Genomic DNA, 20,818 nt, shown 5'->3' with positions numbered 1-20,818 from the left:
AGTTTCCAGAAGTTTAATTTTGCTGGGTTTTGATGAGGATTTCTTTATTTTTATCCTAGTTCAGGTTCACACTATCTCTTGAATCTGTAGGTTTTGTCTTTCACCAAATGGAAGTTTTCAGCCACTATTTCTTTGAATATTTGTTTAGCCCCACAATCTTTCTCGTCTCCTTCTGGGAATCTGATGATATCAGCGTCAGTATCTTTTGTTACTGTGCCACTGTGCCCAGTACCTTTCCTCTTGTCTTTCAGACTGAGTAAATTTGATAGAACTGTTCTCAATTCAACGATTCCATCTTTTGTCCTCTCCACTCTACCAATGAACCCATCCAACGAGGTTTCTTTTTTTTTTTTCCTTTTTTAAATTTTGGTGGCTGTGCTTTTCAGTTCTATAATTTCCACTTAGTCCTTTTTTGTAACTTCTATTTCTTAGATGAGGTTTTATATTTCTTCTTATGTTTCAAGGGATTTCATAATTACTTGCTGAAACCATTTTATGCTAACTGCTTTAAAAATCTCTGCCAAATAGTTCCAACATCTGATTCATCTCACTACTGGTGTCAGCTGACTATCTTTTCTCACTCACATTGTGATTTTCTTGGTTCTTGGTATGACAAGTGATTTTTTTTCTTACTGTATACTGGACATTTTGCAAATTATGTTAGGAGACTCTAAATCTTATATACATCTTCTATTTTAGTGGGTAGCCACCCTGTTTGGGCTTTGGATTTTTTTTTTTTTTAAGATTTACTTTTGTAGGCTGTAGTTTCAGTGACAGTTTTCTGAGCCTTTGCAATGCTGCTTTGGTCTACTTTGTTCTAGCTTTGCTTAAGCTCCCACTGGATCCCTGCATGTGATGCTTACATGATATCACTGGGCAGATGTAGGGGGATGCCCTAGATCACCATCTGCCATCGCATGGAGGCTTGGGAGACCCCAGGCCTGCTGGAGCTACTAGCGCACATGAATGTATCTACATTGTCCATTTTTAAAAGATTTTTATTTATTTATTTGACAGGGATCACAAGCAGGCAGAGAGGCAGGAGAGGAGGAGGAAGCAGGCTCCCCGATGAGCAGAGAGCCCGATACGGGGCTCCATCCCAGGACCCTGGGATCATGACCTGAGCCGAAGGCAGCGGCTTTAACCCATTGAGCCACCCAGGTGCCCCTACATCATCCATTTTTTATTCTAGCAGTTTTATGATTTTATCTTTTTTACTTTTTATTTTTAATCCATCTAAAATTCATTTTGATATCAAGAGTGGGGTGAAGGGGGCACCTGGGTGGCTCAGTGGATTAAGCCTCTGCCTTCTGCTCAGGTCATGATCTCAGGGTCCTGGGATCGAGTCCCTCTCTGCTGAGCAGAGAGCCCTCTTCCTCCTCTCTCTCTCTCTCTCTCTGCCTGCCTCTCTGCCTACTTGTGATCTCTGTCTGTCAAATAAATAAATAAAATCTTTAAAAAAAAAAAAAGGAGTGGGGTGAGGAATTTAACCTTTTTTTACTCTCCTCCCCCCAGCAGGGGAACCAATTAAACCATCCGCTAAAAATTCCACCTTCTTACGAATTTGAAAGGCTACCTTCATCAAATTCTTAATTACATATGCATTTATATCTGTGAGCCGAACTCTTTTTTTTCTTTGATTTGTCTGCTTTTGTTGCTCCTTGAGTTACTGTAGAATTAAAAACGTTTTCATATTAGACAAGGCTAGTCCCCTCTCTTTAGTTTGCTAGCTATTTATGTACGTTTTGCTTTTAAAGGGATTTGTGACAGGGTTGCAGGGTAAAGAGCAGCAAAGGAAGATGTGGCTTGACCTGATAGAAGTTTCTTGCAGTGTTCCAGGAGAGAGAGGGTGGGATACTATAAGGACATATGGCTACCGTGTCTTATTTTTGACATATCTATATATTGTCTACACAGTTATTAACTTTATCGCTAATTCAATTCACTTTAAAAAAAAAAAAGATTTATTTATTTATTTAGAGTGAGAAGGTGTGAGGGGCCAGGGAGAGGGGGAGGGAGAATCTCAAGCAGTCTCTGCTGAGAGCAGAGCCTGACGCAGGGCTCAATCTCACAGCCCTGAGATCAAGACCTGAGCCAAAATCAAGAGTCAGATGCTTAACTGACCGAGCCACCCAGATGTCCCTAATTCAATTCACTTCCAAATTGTAAATATTTATTTTATTTTTAATTTTTAAAAAATTTTTAATAAACATATAATGTATTATTAGCCCCAGGGATACAGGTGTGTGAATCGCCAGGTTTACACACTTCACAGCACTCACCACAGCACACACACACCCCCAATGCCCATAACCCCACCACCCTCTCCCGACCTCCCTCCCCCCAGCAACCCTCAGTTTGTTCTGCGAGATTAGGAGTCTCTTATGGTTTGTCTCCATATTTATATTAGGCTTATCCTTTGTGCTATCTGCAAAAGCACAGATTAGATGCAATAGTTATATATTTTCTAACATATTAAACCGAATAGAAAACAATGAAAATAAACATTGTTTGTTCACGTAGTGCCTACAGTATACTACCGGCAGTTTGAGAAACAAAGGGTCTGAGCAAACTATTCTCATCTGTTTTCCAGATGAAAAGCCTCACTCAGAAGGGAGTCACCTGGGTTGACTAGTGATCTCTGTCACTTGAGCCGGATTCTGGGTGCACAGGTGGGTTTGGGTTGTGAAAATCATCAGGAGGTTCACTTAGAAACTCTTCTCTGTGTGATTAGCAGAATTCAGTAAAGTTTTCAAAGTATCTCCGTATTGTTTTGTGCTAATGACTGGTACTAAGATCCGGCATGTACTCACACAGGTCTTGCAAAGCAGTGACTAATGAAGTGAGTAGTCGCCATACAAACATAAAACGTAACAATTGCTCTTCAGAGTTCTGATGTTCCTGCAAGCAAATCTACCCTCTTGGAGACTGCTGGAAAGAGCCATAGAGGATATCACAGGCCAGTCAGAACGTTCACGGGATGGTAGGATCTTGGTGAAGTGATCTGTAGGGCAGAAACAGATGATAATGCCAAAGGCTAGAGTCTTAATATCCTTATCTCTTGGTCTTTATTAAAGGTAAACAGAGATAAATGGAAAATGCCATTTGAACCTCATGAAGATCAAATTAGAGAGCGAGATTGCAGGGAATCAAATATCTTGTACTGACCTGTCACAAGCACTTACTCAGATACAAGCAAACACACTGCATGCTTTTTTTTCTTCTTCATCTTTTTTTTTTTTTTTTTTAACCCTAAGGCGATCCTGGCTTTTACATTTCTAAATTCCCTGGTTTCAGAGCCTGCCTCCTGCTGAGCTGCCCTTAGCACCCAGAATAAAAAAGGTTATAAAATCACTGATACTAAAATCTCTCTGCCAAACAGAAGTAGCTTCCATTTTCTGTCCTTTAAGAACAGTAGAAAATAATCCAGTCTCCTGTTAGTGGGCATGGAAACTAATTTCCAATATTTTTTCCAGTGGCTGAATAATACTAAAACCCACAGCATTCTTTGGAGGCCTCCATTAATGGGTCCCACACTAAAAAGCAATAAAGTTACCGACTTTAAAATTCAACCTGCACAGGTTCAATGGTTAAGTCTCGCTGGTTTCCTGATTATCTGGGGGTTAGTTGAATAGAAGCCTGGGTGGGAGAGATTCACATGATTGCTTGTCTTGTTCCCTCAATTATCTCTCAAAGACCTACTCCTTTCCTATTTTCTCCCATTTGGGTCTCCCTCCAGTGGTGTTTCTGCACTTCTCTGTGAAACGCTGTTTCTTACCTCTGATCATCTCAGAACTGGAAGCCTCAGTATGTAACTCCTGACCTTTAAAAGTCTCCTCTCCCCATCCGAACGTCACCAAGAGACCTGCCTGAGAGGGCTCCCTCACTCTTCATGGACACTTGAAAGCCGATCTATTTGCAAAATCCACTTTCTGGCAAGTTTCTGGAATCTTCGGCCAACCAAATTTCACTTCAGGTTTCTCAGAATCTTAACTGCACAGGGTTGCCAGCTTCTCTTGTTCTCCCCCACACGAACGACAGACCTCCTTCCGTCAATGTCATGTTTGGGAAGGGCTGTCAAGGCAGGGATTGGCATGAGGCCTCCAATGGCAGCTTCAGAGAGCCTGGTGCCAGGTGATGTCATTCTACCCCCCAAGTCTCGAACGGGGGGTTCAGGACACGGCCACGGAGCAGAGCATCTGCCAGCACAAGCCAGCACTAGCTATTTAAAGCCTCTCCCTGGCGCAGCAAGGACAGGGCAGGGGTGAGGGGCCAACTGTTCTGAGGGTGACAGAGGGTGCTGAGAGTGGGCAGGCACAAGGCCACAATGACAGGGAGGAATCCACTTGGGCAAAGGATCCCTTTTCCTCTTCCTCCACCAACGGCCAAGGCCACATCTCAGCAGCACGGCACGGCCTGATGGAGCTTCCACAGACTTCAGTACGTGGTGCCCATTTGTTTTCTTCCCACCTTCCACATTGGCAATCTGGTAAAGACAAAGAGCCTTTCTTTTCTTTTTTCTTTAAAGATTTTGTTTATTTATTTGACAGAGATCACATGTAGGCAGAGAGGCAGGCAGAGAGAGGCGGGGAAGCAGGCTCCCCGCTGAGCAGAAAGCCCGATGCGGGACTCGATCCCAGGACCCTGAGATCATGACCTGAGCCGAAGGCAGAGGCTTCAACCCACTGAGCCACACAGGAGCGCCCCCCCCCACACTTTTTTTTTTTTTTTTCAATTTGCAGGTATTAGCTCTTATTTTAGAGGGTCCAAATGCTCCTTCCACACCCTGTTCGTATTATAAAACCAGGAACTCTGGCTTTGGAGAGACAACATTATGATTAACATGTGATCCATCTTAAACTGCATTTAAATCTTTATATTATTTTGGGAAATACAATCTCAATCACATGGCCTCTGTTTTACAGCTTGGTCTGATTCTTGTACTTAATTCCGTGTAGAGATTTAAAGCCTTCAAAAAAACCCACATCTAATAAAAAAAACCCCGTCTCTCGGGTTGGGTTCTCCCAGAAGTAGACTCCGAGTCAAGGATTCAGGTGCAAGAGCTTTATTAAGGCTCCCAGGAAACACCAGTAGGTGAACAGGAGAAGGAGGACAGGGAGACAGAAGAGGCTGAGCAAGGCGTGATTTCCCGGGAAGCCCAAGTCTTGGTTTGATCCAGAAGGGAGCTCTGGAGAGTATGTTATGCGGCAGATCATGTCCTTCCTTCCTTGGGGCAAGGAAGCTATGCTTTTGGGCTCCCCAGCCAGACAGTCTGGGCCTTAAGTCAAAGGGAGTGGTAGGGTGGGGTGAGAGGTGGTGTGAACAGAGAGGCTCTCCAACCCACAAACACTGCTGGCTCTCCATGCGGGCTGAAGTGGCTCTGGTATCATCAACTCATGGGGGGCGGGGGGGGGGGGCTGGAGGCACAGGATTGGCCAGATAGGCCGCAGGGGCAATGGGGGAGGCACTGACAGCACAGGCCATGGGGCCATCCTGCACGATGCGTGCCCTTACCACTGGGGGCATCTTAGAGAGCGTTCATCACGTTCTGCTTCAAGAGGAAACGAATGACGTCTTTTGAAAGTCCCGGGGTTGGCTTTTCATCATCCAGAGACACACTTCCTTCTTCCTGTGGGTAGAAGTGGGCGTCCTTGGAATGCCTCCGTAAGACCGCACAGCCTTCCCGGTTGAAGATGACCCGGGCCATCTGGAAACTGCGAAGGGCATACTTTTGGTTCTCCTGGCCCTTCAGTTCATTGATTTTCTGAGTCAGGCACCGGCAGACTGATGCAGAGAGTGGATTTCTAGCGGCTGGCTGGGGATGGCCAAACATTTCATAGAACCTATCCAGGGATTTCCGAAGCCAATCGTCCTCTGCCGTGGTTTCCATCTGACCCTTCACACAAGGGTCAAGCCAGAAGTTCTCAGAGGTCCAGGAATCATTTTGTTCGGTACTTAGGTTACTGGTGTCTGCAAGACAAAACACATTCCAATACTCGAACACATATTTTAAAGAGCCAAAAACAGACAATGTTTCTTCAATTCACCACACCTACTACTCTCTTGGGTGACTGATAATGGGCACAATTAGCTGATTTCAGAATTGATTCCCACTATCCAGGGATTATGCCACTTGTTTGCTCAGAACAAGAACATCTGATTTGTATGTTCCAGGAGTTCTTCATCTATGGTCTTTGCATAGAAGTTCAGGGTAGGTGTGAATTTAGATGGGGATCAAAATCACATCTTCATTTTCACTAACCTCTCCCAGAAATTAAGCATGTCCTCCCATAATGTAGGCAACAAACCTATTAGCAGCAGTACCTATGACTTTGTTATCAACAGCTCACAGCTATTTTCATATCACCTATAGTCTGCAGAAGACGTTTTTAAATATCATTTATGCCTGTCACTATGCTATGGCCTGAACTGTGGTTCTCCAAAATTCATATGTTAAGCCCTGCTGCCTAATGTGACTATATTTGGAGATGGGGCTTTTAGGAGGTTATTAGGGTTAAATGAAGTTGTAAGGGTAGAAGCCAAATCTGATAGCAGTGGTGGCTTTATAAAAAGAGGAAGAGATCTCGCTCTTTCTCTCTCTCTGTCCATGTGCAGGAACTGGGGGAGGGCCTGGAGAGCCCACAAGGAAAAGGTGGCCTTCTTGAGGCCCGGAAGCCCTTCCTGGAACCCAGCCATACCAGCACTGTGATCTCAGACTTCTGGTCTCTAGAACTCTGAGAAAATAAACTTCTGTTGTTTAGGCCACGCAGTCTATGGTATTTTGTTATGGCGATCCAAGGAAACTAAGATACGGTGCTTTGAAATTACTGCAGTTATTAGTCCTGATATTAGATCTTATTATTTAAGCATTAATTTACAAAGCATATATTAAAGACTCTTAACTATAGGGACCAAACAGAGGGTTGTTGGAGGGGAGGTGGGGGGAGATGCAGTAATTGGGTGATGGGCATTAAGTGGGTGACAGATATGTGATGGAATGAGCACTAGGTGTTCAAGGCAAGTGATGAATCACTAGATTCTACCCCTGAAACTAGTAATACAATATATGTTAACTAACTGGAATTTAAATAAAATCTTAAACCAGATGCCAGCGGGATCCAGGACACAAATGCAGTAAAGACCCCTAATGTAGACAGTGCTGGGTATTTACACAGTTCAGAAATTGTCTTTCTCTATTCCCTACAGTAATCCTATAGACTCTTTATCTCTCAATTAAAATCACCACCTTTGTGATTTGTAAAAGAGTCACAAATTAAGTGACTTAAGAATAGACAATATGAAGCCAGAATTGGAGTCAAACCCTAGTCCCTGATCTCACTTTCTGTACTTCTCTGGGAGCCATAATTCTTTTTTTTTTTTTTTTAAAGCTTTTATTTATTTATTTGAGAGAGAGAGCACAAGTAGGCAGAGAGGCAGGCAGAGAGAGAGGGGGAAGCAGGCTCTCCACCGAGCAGAGAGCCCAACGTGGGGCTTGATCCCAGGACCCTGAGACCACGACCTGAGACGAAGGCAGAGACTTAACCCACTGAGCCACCCAAGTGCCCCAGGAACCCTAATTCTTAACACAGGAATCTCTGAGCTCTTCTGAAACAAAGGACTTTCCTCTCAATATGTTCTAGAAAACATTCCACACAAATAATTTGCAGAATTTCTTATACATTTTATTCTTTAACATTTTATACTTTAAATCAAAATATTATATTTTCCTTTTCTGCTCTGATATAAGCTTTAATAAATTACTACCTTTAATTCCACAACCACCCCCCTCACCCCCACCAACTCAATCAGTAGCTATCATAAAAATATTTGTACTTGCTAATGATGAAAAGTTGTGTGCTACAGCCGGTGGTTTTACTAAAGGAGAAGGGATTTGGGGTTTTTTGCCTCTAGTCTTGTTACCAGCTAGACAGCATACTACCTTGCTGAGCTGAGCTTTTGCTTTCTCATCTACAATAGTGTCAGTAAATGGTCTCTCTTCAAGAACTTCTGTGGTTGGACAAGGAACAGAGAAGTAGATAATCCAAAGCATCCAAGGATATGGACACACATGGTAGGAGACACATGTAGGCCCACACATGGACAGACATTCACGGGCCCACCGTACAGGTAGCCCAACAACAATGCACTTAGCCACCTTGAAGAATGGCTGATTCCAAGGTGGTTATAGGAAAGTACATGATGGGTACTTTGTTCTAGAATGCTCAAATACCGATGGGGGCTTGTCAAGGGGAGAGCAGAGGTCAGCTCGAAAGCGGTCAGCTGGCCGCATCTGGAACAACTTGAGCATCAAAATCAATAATGAGAATAACGAATGATAGACCATTCACTAAAACAGAAAACCATGAATTCATAAAGTAATTGAAAGTTTGCTGAGGAACAGGGTATTCGCAGTCTCAGAGTACTTCCCCCTAAAATACTTATCAGTTACAAATGGAAAAAGAATAACTTCATCGTGGAGAAACCTGGCACATATCACCTCAATCAAGTGACCTAAGTGATGGGACCAACAGAAATCCTGTTGCCACTTGACCAGACACAACATGAAGACCCCAGCCACTTCTCTGATAGTCACAGCAACGCTGCATCACCTAAACCCAATTTTGGGGAAGTGGCAGACAAAACCCATTGAGGGACATTCTGTAAAATGACTGGCCTGTACTCTTCAGATGTGCCAAGGTCATGAGACCCAAGAGAAGAGTGAGCAAGGCTGTTCCACACTGAAGGGCACCAAAGAGACATGACAGTTTAACACAACACATGATTTTCACCTGGATCTCTTTGCTATAGAGAACATTTCTGGGATCGCCTGAATGGGGGCTGAGGATTAGATGGTAAGAATGAACCCGGTTAAACTTCCCGATTTTGCAAGTTTCACTCGGTTATGGTTATCTCCTCGTTCATAGGAAAATCAGGGTGGTGGGCATCATGCTGGCAACTTACTCTTAAACAGTTCGTGGGGGGAAAAAAAGTTCTTTGTGTTGTACTTGCAAGTTTTCTGTGCGTTTGGGATTCTCGCAAGAAAAATCATGAAAACAAACCTCTGGAGGAATAATCATTAAGACTTCCTTTGGCGGCCTACTTTAATATTAAGAAAAATGAAAAAAGAGCCTTCGTCCAGGGCTTGGCCAACAGTCCTTGTCTAACAAATGGTAGTGGCTCTTACAGAGCCAAGGGGAGAAGGGGCCGGGCCAGGGGTCCCATGATGGCAGGGTGAGCTGTCCTTTCCCACCTTCTTCCCCAAAGATGATCTGGTCCTGGGGACATAAGGGAAGGGAAGAAAAGGGAAGGGACAGGAAGACAGGGGCTGAGAAGTGTCAATGGGAAGAGTGGAAGGGAGAAAGAAGGTCCTCGGCAGTGACCTCGAGAAAGCTGGGGGGTTCCTAAAACTGTCACCCGAGGCAGCCATTGACACAGAGCTCTCCTAATAGCACAACAGAACTTGCTAAGGAACTGGTCAATAACTTTGATTTGAACCCAATGAGCCTAAAACACGGGCTTGTCTCCTCGGTTTTTCATGTAAACATCAAGCAGAAAGCAACTCATCTTCAAAGAAACCCTCCTTCCCTTTTCCAGAAGAAAATGACAACATGGGTTGAGTTATTTACTACATCAGTTCTTTTGAACACTGTCCCCAGCTCATTACCATCTTTGATTTCCTTTTAAAACTTGCTTTACCACCAAGAACAAAGCTATCTCTCTAATCATGTGGCTGTTGCGGGCTTTCTGACATCTGGGATTTCTTTGCCAGCAAATAGAGTCAATCGCTTTTCTTTTCCTGATGCACCTACATGCGGACGGACAGCATGGTGATCTTGGATAACTCAGTCGGTTCCTGCATCCTCACAGCCAAGTTCAAACTGTACCTTATTTTTACATTAACATATCCCAGACTTGTAGGGCTCTCAACTTCAGACAGTAATGTCTACTCTAGGGAGAGTCTGGGGATGTTTTTGTGTCAGTGATTGGAAAGTGCTACTTGTATTGGGTGAGTGGGGTCAAGGAGGTAAATGGCCTAGAAGGCACAGGACGATCCCATACAACGAAGAGTCATCCTCCCCAAAATGCCCATAATGCCTCTTACCCCTTGAGAGGAACAGTGGCTCAAAGGATGATTTCTGGGAAGAGCAGGAAGTGAATGCTGAATCCTGCTGCACTGTAATATATTGCTTTGTTTTGGGCTCCCAAGGCACCTTTTTCTGGCACCCATTTGTACCATGCATTCCTCCCCTCTCAGACCTTGAGAACATTTTATTTTTCTCAGCAAGGGCCCAGGTCCCAATGATTGTGGCATTATCTAAATCGAGTAGAATTTCCCTTTTGATCGCAATTTGCTTCCATCACGAATAGAATTTCTTTAGGAATCGACAAGAGGAAAGGCAGGAGGATGGCGCTGGGTATGACCATGTTTTGCATGCATTGTTTCAAGGTCACCTATCTACCAGAGCACCTGTTGGTTAAATTACCTTTCGACCGGAGAGAAAACAGCTGACATACAGATGTTTGGGATTCTTACAAACCTAGAAGTCTTTTTATATCTTTAGGACTTATGGATGGTAGTTTGTTCAGTAATCCCAGGCAATCAATGAGCACGGAGGATTTGAGATTAACGGTTGCATTCTGTGAGACGCCATTAGCCTTTAGAAACCCGTATGTTTAATGGGGGTTTCTTGTAGAGAATCTTCCATGGCTACGTCTGTGGTTGATAACCGCGCAGCAGGATTTTATCTCTGTGAAACATTTTAGCTTTCAACTTTAACAAGTTTTTCCTAAATGGATTTGATATTTAGCATTCTGTCTCCCCAGCCTCAATGCCCGCCCACTCTGCCTTATTTGTTCAGACTTTCTTTTACTCACGATTGCTAACTGGGAGGATCTGGGGTTTCAAGGCTGCACTGAGCCAAAAGAAATCAAAGATTTAATAAAAGAAGAGAACGATCAGGATTTAAGGAAATAAGGCATTGTGGCTCATACAGTCTCCTTTTACATTGCCTCAAAGGAAACGCTGCCCCCTTCCTCAGGGCGGTGCGCGGTGCACGCCCACGTGTGGCCCCGCTGCCTTGGTCTGTCTGTTGGAGGCTCCTCGGGTTCTGTGTGGCTCTGAGAAAGTCATGTGTGTAGGAAGAACAAAGTGAGTGGGGGAGGCGGCATGTCCTAGTCATTAATGGTCACAGATTAGCACAGTCTCCTCTCCTTTATGACAGCAGACTTCCGAGGCCCGCAGGCTCGCTCTGTGGGTGACAGCATCCTTCTTCAAACAGTAAGGGCTCTTGCCTATGGAGCCCTGCTCTGTAGGCTGCATCTCCCTGCCCAGACCTTTTTTTCCTTCCTACCCTCTTAATGTTCCTCTTACTTCTGCCACTCCACTCCATACCCTGCGGAAGAAAAAAGGAGTGAACAGGCTCACGGGATGAACAAGATTCAGTCCTCTACCTCCAGCCCCACAGGCTGCACAGAAGTCGGACTGCGGCAACACCTCTGCATCATGGCCTCGGGAACTGGCTTCTCTTCTGACCCTTGCAAGCCCCCTCTTCAGAACCTCGGCACCTGCTGTTCCTCTGCGTGGAACATGCTTTCTCCACTTTATCTGCACGACTGGTTGGTTCCCTCTCCTCCTCAGGTCTCGGTTCAGACGTTAGCTTCTCCGTGAGGGCTCCTGTATCGGTCAGGATCAGCTACGTAACAAGCATGGGCCAAATCTCAGGGGCTTAAAATAATAAAGGATTGTTTCTCACTACTTATAGCTCTGTGTCATACCAGTAGATCTGTGTGGGCTTGTCCTTTACCCTGGAACCCAGGCCAGTGGGCCAGCCACCACCTCAACATTGCTTAGTGCCTGCGGCAGAAGGTAAAGAACCCAGGGGAGCAGGCAGTGACTGGGAAAGCCCCGGCATGTCAGTGCACATATCACTGGCTAATATTAATTCATATGGCCAAGCCTAATTCTGGGAAAGAATAAAGATGGGGGCACCTGGGTGGCTCAGTTGGTTAAGAGTCTGCCTTGGGTTCAGGTCATGATCCCAGGGTCCTGCGATCGTGTCCCTTATCAGGCTCCCTGCTCAGAGGGGAGCTTGCTTCTCCCTCTGCCTGCCACTCCCCCTGCTTGTGCGCACTCTCTCTCTGACAAACAAATAAAATATTTAAACAAAGAATGAGGATGAAAATTCTCCTGCTGTGGGAGGAAGAAAGTATCATTCAGTCTTCTGATCCTTCAGTCCTGCTCAGCAACTGCTGAGCACACAACTTAAAATTGCATTTCCCTCACTCATCTAGGCCCTGACTGTCCTTGTGTCCCTTCTCTGCCTTACATTTCTAAGTAAACATAGCAGCATCTACTAAGGCATGATTTGTTTGTTTATTGTCTATCTTCTCCTGCTTATGGCATTTGTTTGTCTGGATGCCAGCTGTCCCCGCCCCCCAACCCCCAGGGCCTAAAGCAGTGCTGGCCTGAGATAGACACATTGAAAACTTATTGATGTTTTATTTTACTTGATGAGTTTCATTTTCAAATAAAGATGTAAAGGTGCATGATTACTAGGGCTACCAGTGCTCCCTAAGGTGACTGGGAAGTTTGCCCAGGACAACCCAGGTTTATGGCTGTTGTCTCAATTAATGATTAATAGCACACTCTTTCACTCCCAAAAGGGCCCTGGATCCCACGATTCGTTTTATATATATATATATATATATATATATATATAATGATACAGCCATCACATAGAAGTTCCTGCCATACATCCCTATGTCCCAAGGGCTGAGTTTTGATGCCAGAGATAATCCCAGTCTGTGGGTTAAATAATAACATGTCCACACACTTTTATTTTTTTCCTAAACTTTCTGCTCTGCTGTCCTCCAGGACAATTCTCCTTCCCCTCCCTTTCTTTTCACAGCAGTCCTTTCTCCTACCCCCTTACTGTCCAAGAACTGTTTGGTTTCTGCCCTGAAAGCAAAGGGACTCAATTCACTATATCCCATCAGTAAGTCACTGTGATTCTGCTTTCTGGTCTCGTATGACTTTCCACCACGGTGCAGTTAACACCAGCACTGGAGTTCTAAGATACCTTACTTTCTGTCTCTTTCATAGCCTAAAATTAATGACCAAAAAAAATCAGTAAGCTTACGCTTCCTTTTGCCCCATAGCAACCCTACCATCTGCGGCTTGTACAATTTGGGATTTGCAACTGTTCCTTTAAAGGACAAGCCCCACAGACTCATAAAGGGGTGGGGGCAGGACACAGATATCAAGCTATTTAATCCAAATCCACACTTCAAAGGACGGGTGGTCTGGTCCCCTGCGTTTGAAACTGCAGTCTGAGTACTTGGTCCCCTGCGTTTGAAACTGCAGTCTGAGTACTTGTTTACATCCGAGAGCTAATCCTGATGAATCACCCAGAGGGGAGGTGGCATATGCTGTCACCTTTCCTCCTAATGGTGAACAGATGCACCGGGCAGAAGCTAGGGTCCTCTACAAGGCAACTGCTGAGAATGAAAATGAACGCTGGAAAAAACCAAAAATATGTGCGATCGGTGAAGAGCCCTAAAATTAAGTGCCCGTGGCAATTAATAAGGCTGACTGATCTCTGCCGTCTGATTGGTAAGCTATCTTACTCGTACCTGGGCATTTTATATTTTCTTAGGAAACTAAAATGTTCTGAATACAAAGAAATAGAATATCCAAGTTCACACCACTCTAAACGGACAGTTACCATATTGTCATATTTGCTTCAAGTCTTTTTTTCTTATTAAGAAGTAAACACTGGGGATTCTGGGTGGCTCAGTCAGTTAACAGTCTGTCTGCCTTTGGCTCGGGTCATGATCTCCGGGTCGTGGGACTGAGTCCTGCATCCAGCTCCCTGCTCAGTGGGGAGTCTGCTTTTCCTTCTGCCTGCTGTCTGTCTCTCTCCCTGACAAATAAATAAATAAATCTTTAAAAAAAAAAAAAGAAGTAAACATTTTAGGGATGAGTGAAACAGGTGATGGGGATTAAGCAGTGTGCTTGTTGTAATGAGAACCAGATGTGTTGAATCACTCTATTGTTCACCTAAAACTAATATAACACTGTATGTTCACTACACTGGCATTAAAATAAAAACAAAACAACAAAAAAAGAAGTAAATATTTTAATTAAAGTTGACCACTTCTACACAGAAATTCATTCATTCCAGGCCATTTATTTATGTCTTTGTTCTTAAAGAGTTTATTTTTGAATAATCTCTATACCCAATGTGGGCCTCGAAGTCACGACCCCAATATCAAAAGTCACGCACTCTCCCCACGGAGCTCGCCAGGCGCCCTTTCCAGCCCATTTTTATACCTGACATATGTTATGTATCCCTAAGCAACACCATGTTGCTTTGGGTGATGGTCATTTTCATTTTATTTTCCATATACGAAGTTTTGCTTTTTCTCACTCCACTTTATGATTTTTTCCTTCCTGCCATTGTTGACATATGAGTCTGCTTTAGAGTATTATAAGAACATACCTCACTATTTTTCGTCCATTTCATTCTCTTGGGATGGCCATGTGGGCTGTGTCTAACTTATCCTTGTCACAAATGAGGCTTCAGTGAGCCCTCCCCCCATACCTACTTCCTGGTGTACTTGCTCTAGAATTATATCTAGTCGTGGAACTGCTGAGTCGAAAGGAATGTGCGTTTTCAGTTTCACTAGAACCTGCCAAATCACTTTCCAAAGTGGCTGGGGCACTCCCACCAGCAGGATCTGGGTTACCCTGTTTCTCCACAGCTTTGCCGAACTCTCTGACACTGTTGGGTGTATCCAATATGTCTCCTTACTTGGGGTCACATTTCCCTCCTCACTCAAAGTGGCCGAGCTACTCTCCAGACCTGTCTCCAGTCACCTGGCGGCGACTTGTGCTTCCTATACTGTGAAAAATTCATCTTCTTTACCCTTTCTCTATTGGACTTTGTCTTTTCTTCTGTCTTCTTTTTAATGGCATACAAGATGAAGTACAGAGAAAACACGGTCTTTGACTTTTCTGCACCTGAGGTCATGACTAGATTATCCCAGGCTGAGGCTGGATAAAAGACCTCGATCGGAGTTTGTTTTCCTTTTAATGGCAAATCTTCTCAAGTAAGACAACCTTCGCAGTATCAGTTTATCACCTCCAAAATGTGATACTGTGTCTCTACTCCATTCAGTGAAAAAGTCACACGCCAAGGCGGACCCAGGGGCCGGGCCAATAGCCGGCTCACCGAGTCTCATTTTGCAGACAAGAAAATTGAGACAAAGACCAAGTCTCCAGAATCACTTCATGAGAGGCTGTGATGAGACCACGGACAAGGCTAACCTGCTTATTAATTTTCTTCCTTAAAATACTCTTCATGTGGCTCACATTTGCCATAATTAGGACTACTTTGGCTGTGACGAGCCAGGCAGGGGTGTTCTCCCTAGATGATTTTGGTAAAAGCCGAGGAATCACAGGCCTGGATCCTAAAAATGCTTAATACCATTCTCTTCTTTAGAAGGAGATTAAGGTTTAGCTGAGGCTTGATTTAAAACAGCTTCCTTTTGCAGGTTGTTAAGCAGTAACCAAATTAAAGGATCAGAACCTGACCCCTTTGCAGCTAGAAAAGCCATGGGGGATTTGCTGGTTCAGCTCTTGCACTTTCAGGACCAGAGTCTGAGGGCTGGAGCTGGAGCTGGAACAAGAACTTGGATCCCCTGAGCCAGTCCAGGTTTTGGGGCATAGCTCTTGGTCGGTTCTGCATTCAGAACCCCAACAGGGGACAAGAGGGGAGGCTCTCAGACCAGAGAACCTGAGACAGAATCTCCTTCAGGAGCAATTGGGAATCAGGAGCTTCCCTGCAACACTTAAAGCAATCATTTAAAAATGTTTTCCCCCTGCTAAATGCCTTTTAAAATCTCGTTTTACATGGGATATTTCAGCAGATTTATTTCATATCATGGCCTAGATAGTAAGGCACAATCAGGGGCAGAAAAGAAAATCAAACGATTCTGGTCTAGGTTGCTATGGCAACGTTGCTATTTTGAATACGATTGTTTACTTCAGCATAATTAAGTTCAATGTGAGCAGCTAATTAAGATGAGGCTTGAAACTTTAACCTTAACCTTCACTGTAAGAAAAAAAAATAAGACTTTAAAAATGATGCTTGAGGTGTTGCTGGAGACATATTTAGCAGAACGCTCATCTCCCTTTGCTGGGGAAGCAGAAAACGGATTCTTTTTTCTTTAAGAGGAACAGGGGCCTACTCACCATCTGTCCAAATCCACAAGTCAATATTTCCTAATTTTCAGAGATAAAGAGGAACAGAACAGAGCCCTTATCAAAACAAAGCCAGTTCCCGTGTTGACATCAGCAGACTTGCTGAGACTGACAGGCAAGGAAAGTCGGATGCTTTCCTACACACAGCAGGGTTTTCGTTAGATGCATATTTGTGTAAATAGCCTTGACTCCACATCAGATCCGACCTTAGGTCCATCTGTGAAGTAACAGGTTGAATTGTAAGGAACGTGCCAGAAGGCAAAGATATAGCTGAGCTCTCCCCCTTCAAAGTAACCACCCACCCCAGGAGGCCCAGCTCTTGTATTCAAAATGCTGACATCACTGAGAACATGCTGGAACCTCTCAGGAAGTGCTTCCCCTCCTGGAAGCTTCTCCTGGACATCCTCATTGGTGGCAAATCTCCACCCTTGGAGGACAGAATTACCTTTTTGGAAATTGTCAAAAGGCATTAGGAGTAAAAGTTGATCAATAATGTCGGTAATCAAGCAGGGAAACATGAAATGAGGTAAAAAGCAAAGTTCATCTCCAAAAAGAGATTGCTTTTCTTACATTCCACACACTAGTTCTGAAAGCGGTTCTCACAAAGGAATTCTAAAACCAGTTCTGTGCAATGGCAGGCAGTGTGGTACTATATGCTTTCAGAAGTGTACTTTATAGGGCAGAACTAATGTGGGTTTAAGTTCTAGCTTCTGTAAAACAGCTCATAATCACAGATCAGAAATCTGAATATTTCTGTCCTGATAGAGGACTTGCTTGCGAGCATTGCGAGCATGGACTGGGGTTTAGAAGGCTCAGGTTTGAGCGCCTACGTGTCTGCTTCTGGGCTATGTGACCTGGGGCGAGTCACTTGACATCTCTGAATCTTCACATCCTCCTCCGTAAAATGAGGATGGTAATAATAATGATCCATACCTCGTGGATAGTTGTAAGAATTAAATGCTTTATTAGCATAAAGCCTAGCACACAGTTCACACTTAATAAATAATAGCTACTTTGTCATTATTATCATAGAGCAGCCCCAGCAGCAGTGATGTTACATATAAATATGAAGGCATTTGTCATTTACACCTGAGGATTTTAAGAGTGAAGTGTAAATGCTCTCGTGTATCTACATGCAGGGATAGACACGTATCACAGGGAAAGTCCAGGTAAGCCCGCGTCGTACCCGACATCGCCTTGACCAACAGCTGCTGCCCCATCCTGGCATCAGAGCTGACGGGGCAAACCATGGTAAACATCACCCATCTCACGGTTAGGACTGACTCCGGAGAGGTCCCAAGTGCAAGCTCTGCAAAGCAAACATGATCCCAGCGTGGGTGGAAACAGCAGGTCCCTCGGTGTGTGGGAGTGTCAAACACAGAAGCCCAGGCTGGTGGGGCCCTCCAGCTGTCCCCTGACACATCCACTAGCCTGTGGGTGGGATTGAAATGACTCAACCTGTAGGACCTAATGGCGGTGGTGGTTTCCTGTTTGATGGAACCTATGAATCAAGGGCAGAGCTTCAGGGAAAAGCTGAGGTTAGTAAATACCCCGCAGAAGGAGAAACAGACTGCATCAAACAAACAAACAAACAAACAAAGAGACTGGGAAATTAGGCAGAAAAGATCTATGTTCACAGAATGACTGCTGACAGAGTCAGAGCTGTAGTGCTGAGTTAGATTTTAAAAGGCAAGATAAAGACTGAGAAATACACTAAGAAGAGTGCCAAGGGAGTGAATACTTCCCTCTCTCCTTGCCCTCCCCCACTTGTAGCTGACTCTGAAGAAGGGCAAAGCTATGAGCCTTCTTTTCTGGAGCAAACATCAGAAAATATAGAGAGCTCAGAAACTGGGGGAAAGCCATAAACATTTAAAAACAACAAATATGGGCATCTGCCTTCCGCTCAGGTCATGATCCCAGTGTCCTGGGATGGAGTCCCGCATCTGGCTCCCTGCTCAGAGAGAAGCCTGCTTCTCCCTCTCCCTCTGCCTCCCCTGTTTGTGCTTCTCTCTGTCAAATAAATAAATAAAATCCTTTTTAAAAAATAAATAATAAGGGCACTTGGGTAGCTCAGTGGGTTAAGCCTCTGCCTTCGGCTTGGGTAATGATCTCAGGGTCCTGGGATAGAGGCCCACATCAGGCTCTCTGCTTAGCAGAGAGCCTGCTTCTTCCTCTCTTTCTGCCTGCCTCTCTGCTTACTTGTAATCTCTCTCTGTCAAATAAATAAATAAAACCTTTAAAAATTTTTTTAATTAAATAATTAATTAAATAATAAAAACAACAAATATAATACAACCTATGCAGAGAAAGACCTTAGAGATGGCAAAGAAATAAAAGCTGGGGCTGATGAAGAGGCAGAAAATATGAGACATGAGGTGTTTAGGAAGTATTTGTATTGAAAATGTTTCCAACATGAATTATTAAGGGCTGGTAGTGGGGGCAAATATGGAATTGAATTTCCAGCTTTATAAGGACACCTCTAGTAGGATGGCAGAGATAGTTATATATTTTCAACAACAACAAAAAATGTGATGGGCAAGATATTATGAAAATCCTTGTTGACAAACATCTAAAAATTCTGGGTAAAAAAATTTTTTTTAAATCTTCTAAAATGCACAACTGAGTAGGAATAAAGGAAGAGGAATCCTCAGAGACCAAAAGCAAAATCACAATGGATATTCCAAGAGGTAAATGAACCTGAGCTGGTGTCAGAATTTGGCAAATCAACTTTACTGGCACTCAGGCTTCAGGACATAGAGTCTAGCATTGGGCAAGATGGGGGGATTGAAAGAAGGTCACTGTATAAAGCTGAGAGCCCTGAAGTTACACCCTCAAGATGAACTAGAGAAAAAAAATGCCTTGTCAAGGGTCCTAGTAAGAAAACTTGTTTGTCTTGGCTTTGGCCCTGGGTAGAGAGAGAAAAAAAAAAGGAAGCATTCCTGGGGAGATTCAACTATGAGCCTGACCTTACCTGTGTTTGTGGCCTGAATTAAGACTATTTTTATGGTCTGAAAACCCCCAGCCAGGAATTTATTTCAGGCTGGTTCCAGAGTAATGTGTCCTTATTTGTTTAGAGAAAGCGAAGGCAAATTCTCTTTAGAGGAATGTACCTTCACTCAAATGTCAAAAGAAACCCTGTACATAAAATTCCAGTGAACAGGAGCTCACAAAAAAACAATAGTCACAAAAGGCACACTGAAATGAGGCAATGGAGCCAGTCCCAGAATAAATCTCACAGAAACTTTAGATACTAGTCAATGGTCACAGAATATAAAACAAGTATGTTTCATATGTTAAAGAAATAAGAAATAAAGAAGTCTGAGTTAGGAACAAGAGACTTCAAAAACTAAATCAGTGAATCAGAAAAAGAAACAAAAATAACTTAGAAAAATGGAAAATTATGATACTAGGTATTTATACCACTGTAGATGGGTTAAACACCACTGGAAAGAGAATTAGAAAATAGAAATCAGATTTGAAGATACTATTCAGAATTTAGCACAGACAAAGAGATGGAGAAACCAAAACAAAAAAATGAAGAGATATGTAAGTCAAAGTGAAATGGTCCCACGTGCATCTAATTGGAATTTCAGAAAGACACAAGAGAGGGAATGGGGAAAAGGCAATGAATGCACAATGAGTTAACGGCTAGAAATTTCCTAGAACTGAGGAAAGCATGAATCCTCACATTTAGCAATCACCATGTTCTGCAAGCAGGATAAATAAAAAGAACCCCAGTTGCTAAGCATGAGATGAAACTGTAGATTGTCAAAAGGAAAAATAAAAATTCCTCAACCACCCAGTAAAAAAAGACAGATTCCCCATAAACGAATGACAATTCAGTTGACGGTTGATGTCTGGACAGTAACAATAGAAGCAAGAAGGTGGGGGAGTAGGGGAGCCTGGGTGGCTCAGCTGGTTAAGTGTCTGCCTTCAGTTCATATCATGATCTTAGGGTCCTGGGATTGAGTCCTGAATCAGGCTCCTTGCTCAGTGGGGAGCCTGCTTCTCCTTCTCCCTGCTGTTTCCCCTGCTTGTGTGCTTGCTTTCTGTCAAATCAATAAATAAAATCTTTAAAAAAAAAAAAAAAAAAGAAAGAAAGAAAAGAAGGCTGTGGAATAATACCTTCAAGTTGTAACAGACATAACTGCCAGCCTAGGACCACTCAGGAAATGGTGAGGAGATAATTCTCTTCCCTGGTCAGATCAACACAAAAATAATTGTCATAGCCAGATTGCCCCCCCCACCCCCTTCCGCCCCAGTCCAAAGTTCATTCTTTAAGAACACCCAAAATGAACAATACCTAGGTTAATTTATGGAGAGTTTGCCTGAAGGCAGAGAAATGAGCCACAGAGAATTTTCATGTTTTCTATTCCTTTGGTGATGTGAATCTGTTTAATTCCCTAATATGGAGCAGTTCTCCTTGAAACAGGGTCCCAGTGTTACACTTTGATTCCAACTCACATGTGACCAACTTAAAAGTGTCCACTGTACATTTTGTGTTGAAAGTTTCATTCTGTAATGAGCCAATTATGCAAAATAATTCAACATCAA

General features: G+C 43.6%; 1 protein-coding gene across 2 annotated transcripts in view; it reads right to left on the bottom strand.

The window, feature by feature from the left end:
• Window positions 1-5,049: 5,049 nt before the first annotated feature.
• Window positions 5,050-20,818, bottom strand: part of SHLD1 (shieldin complex subunit 1) — a 92,914-nt gene continuing 77,145 nt past the window's right edge. For both annotated transcript variants that reach the window (XM_032351364.1, XM_032351365.1), the window contains one exon: window positions 5,050-5,970. In XM_032351364.1, the coding sequence (XP_032207255.1) occupies window positions 5,528-5,970 (443 nt within the window). In that variant the 3' untranslated portion in view covers window positions 5,050-5,527. The remainder of the gene's footprint in view (window positions 5,971-20,818) is intronic.

Source organism: Mustela erminea, chromosome 7, assembly GCF_009829155.1.
Source record: "Mustela erminea isolate mMusErm1 chromosome 7, mMusErm1.Pri, whole genome shotgun sequence".
In the NCBI taxonomy this organism is placed as follows: Eukaryota; Metazoa; Chordata; class Mammalia; order Carnivora; family Mustelidae; genus Mustela; species Mustela erminea.
The sequence above is the reverse complement of the archived record's forward strand: the minus strand, read 5'-3'. Positions and strand labels throughout refer to the sequence as shown.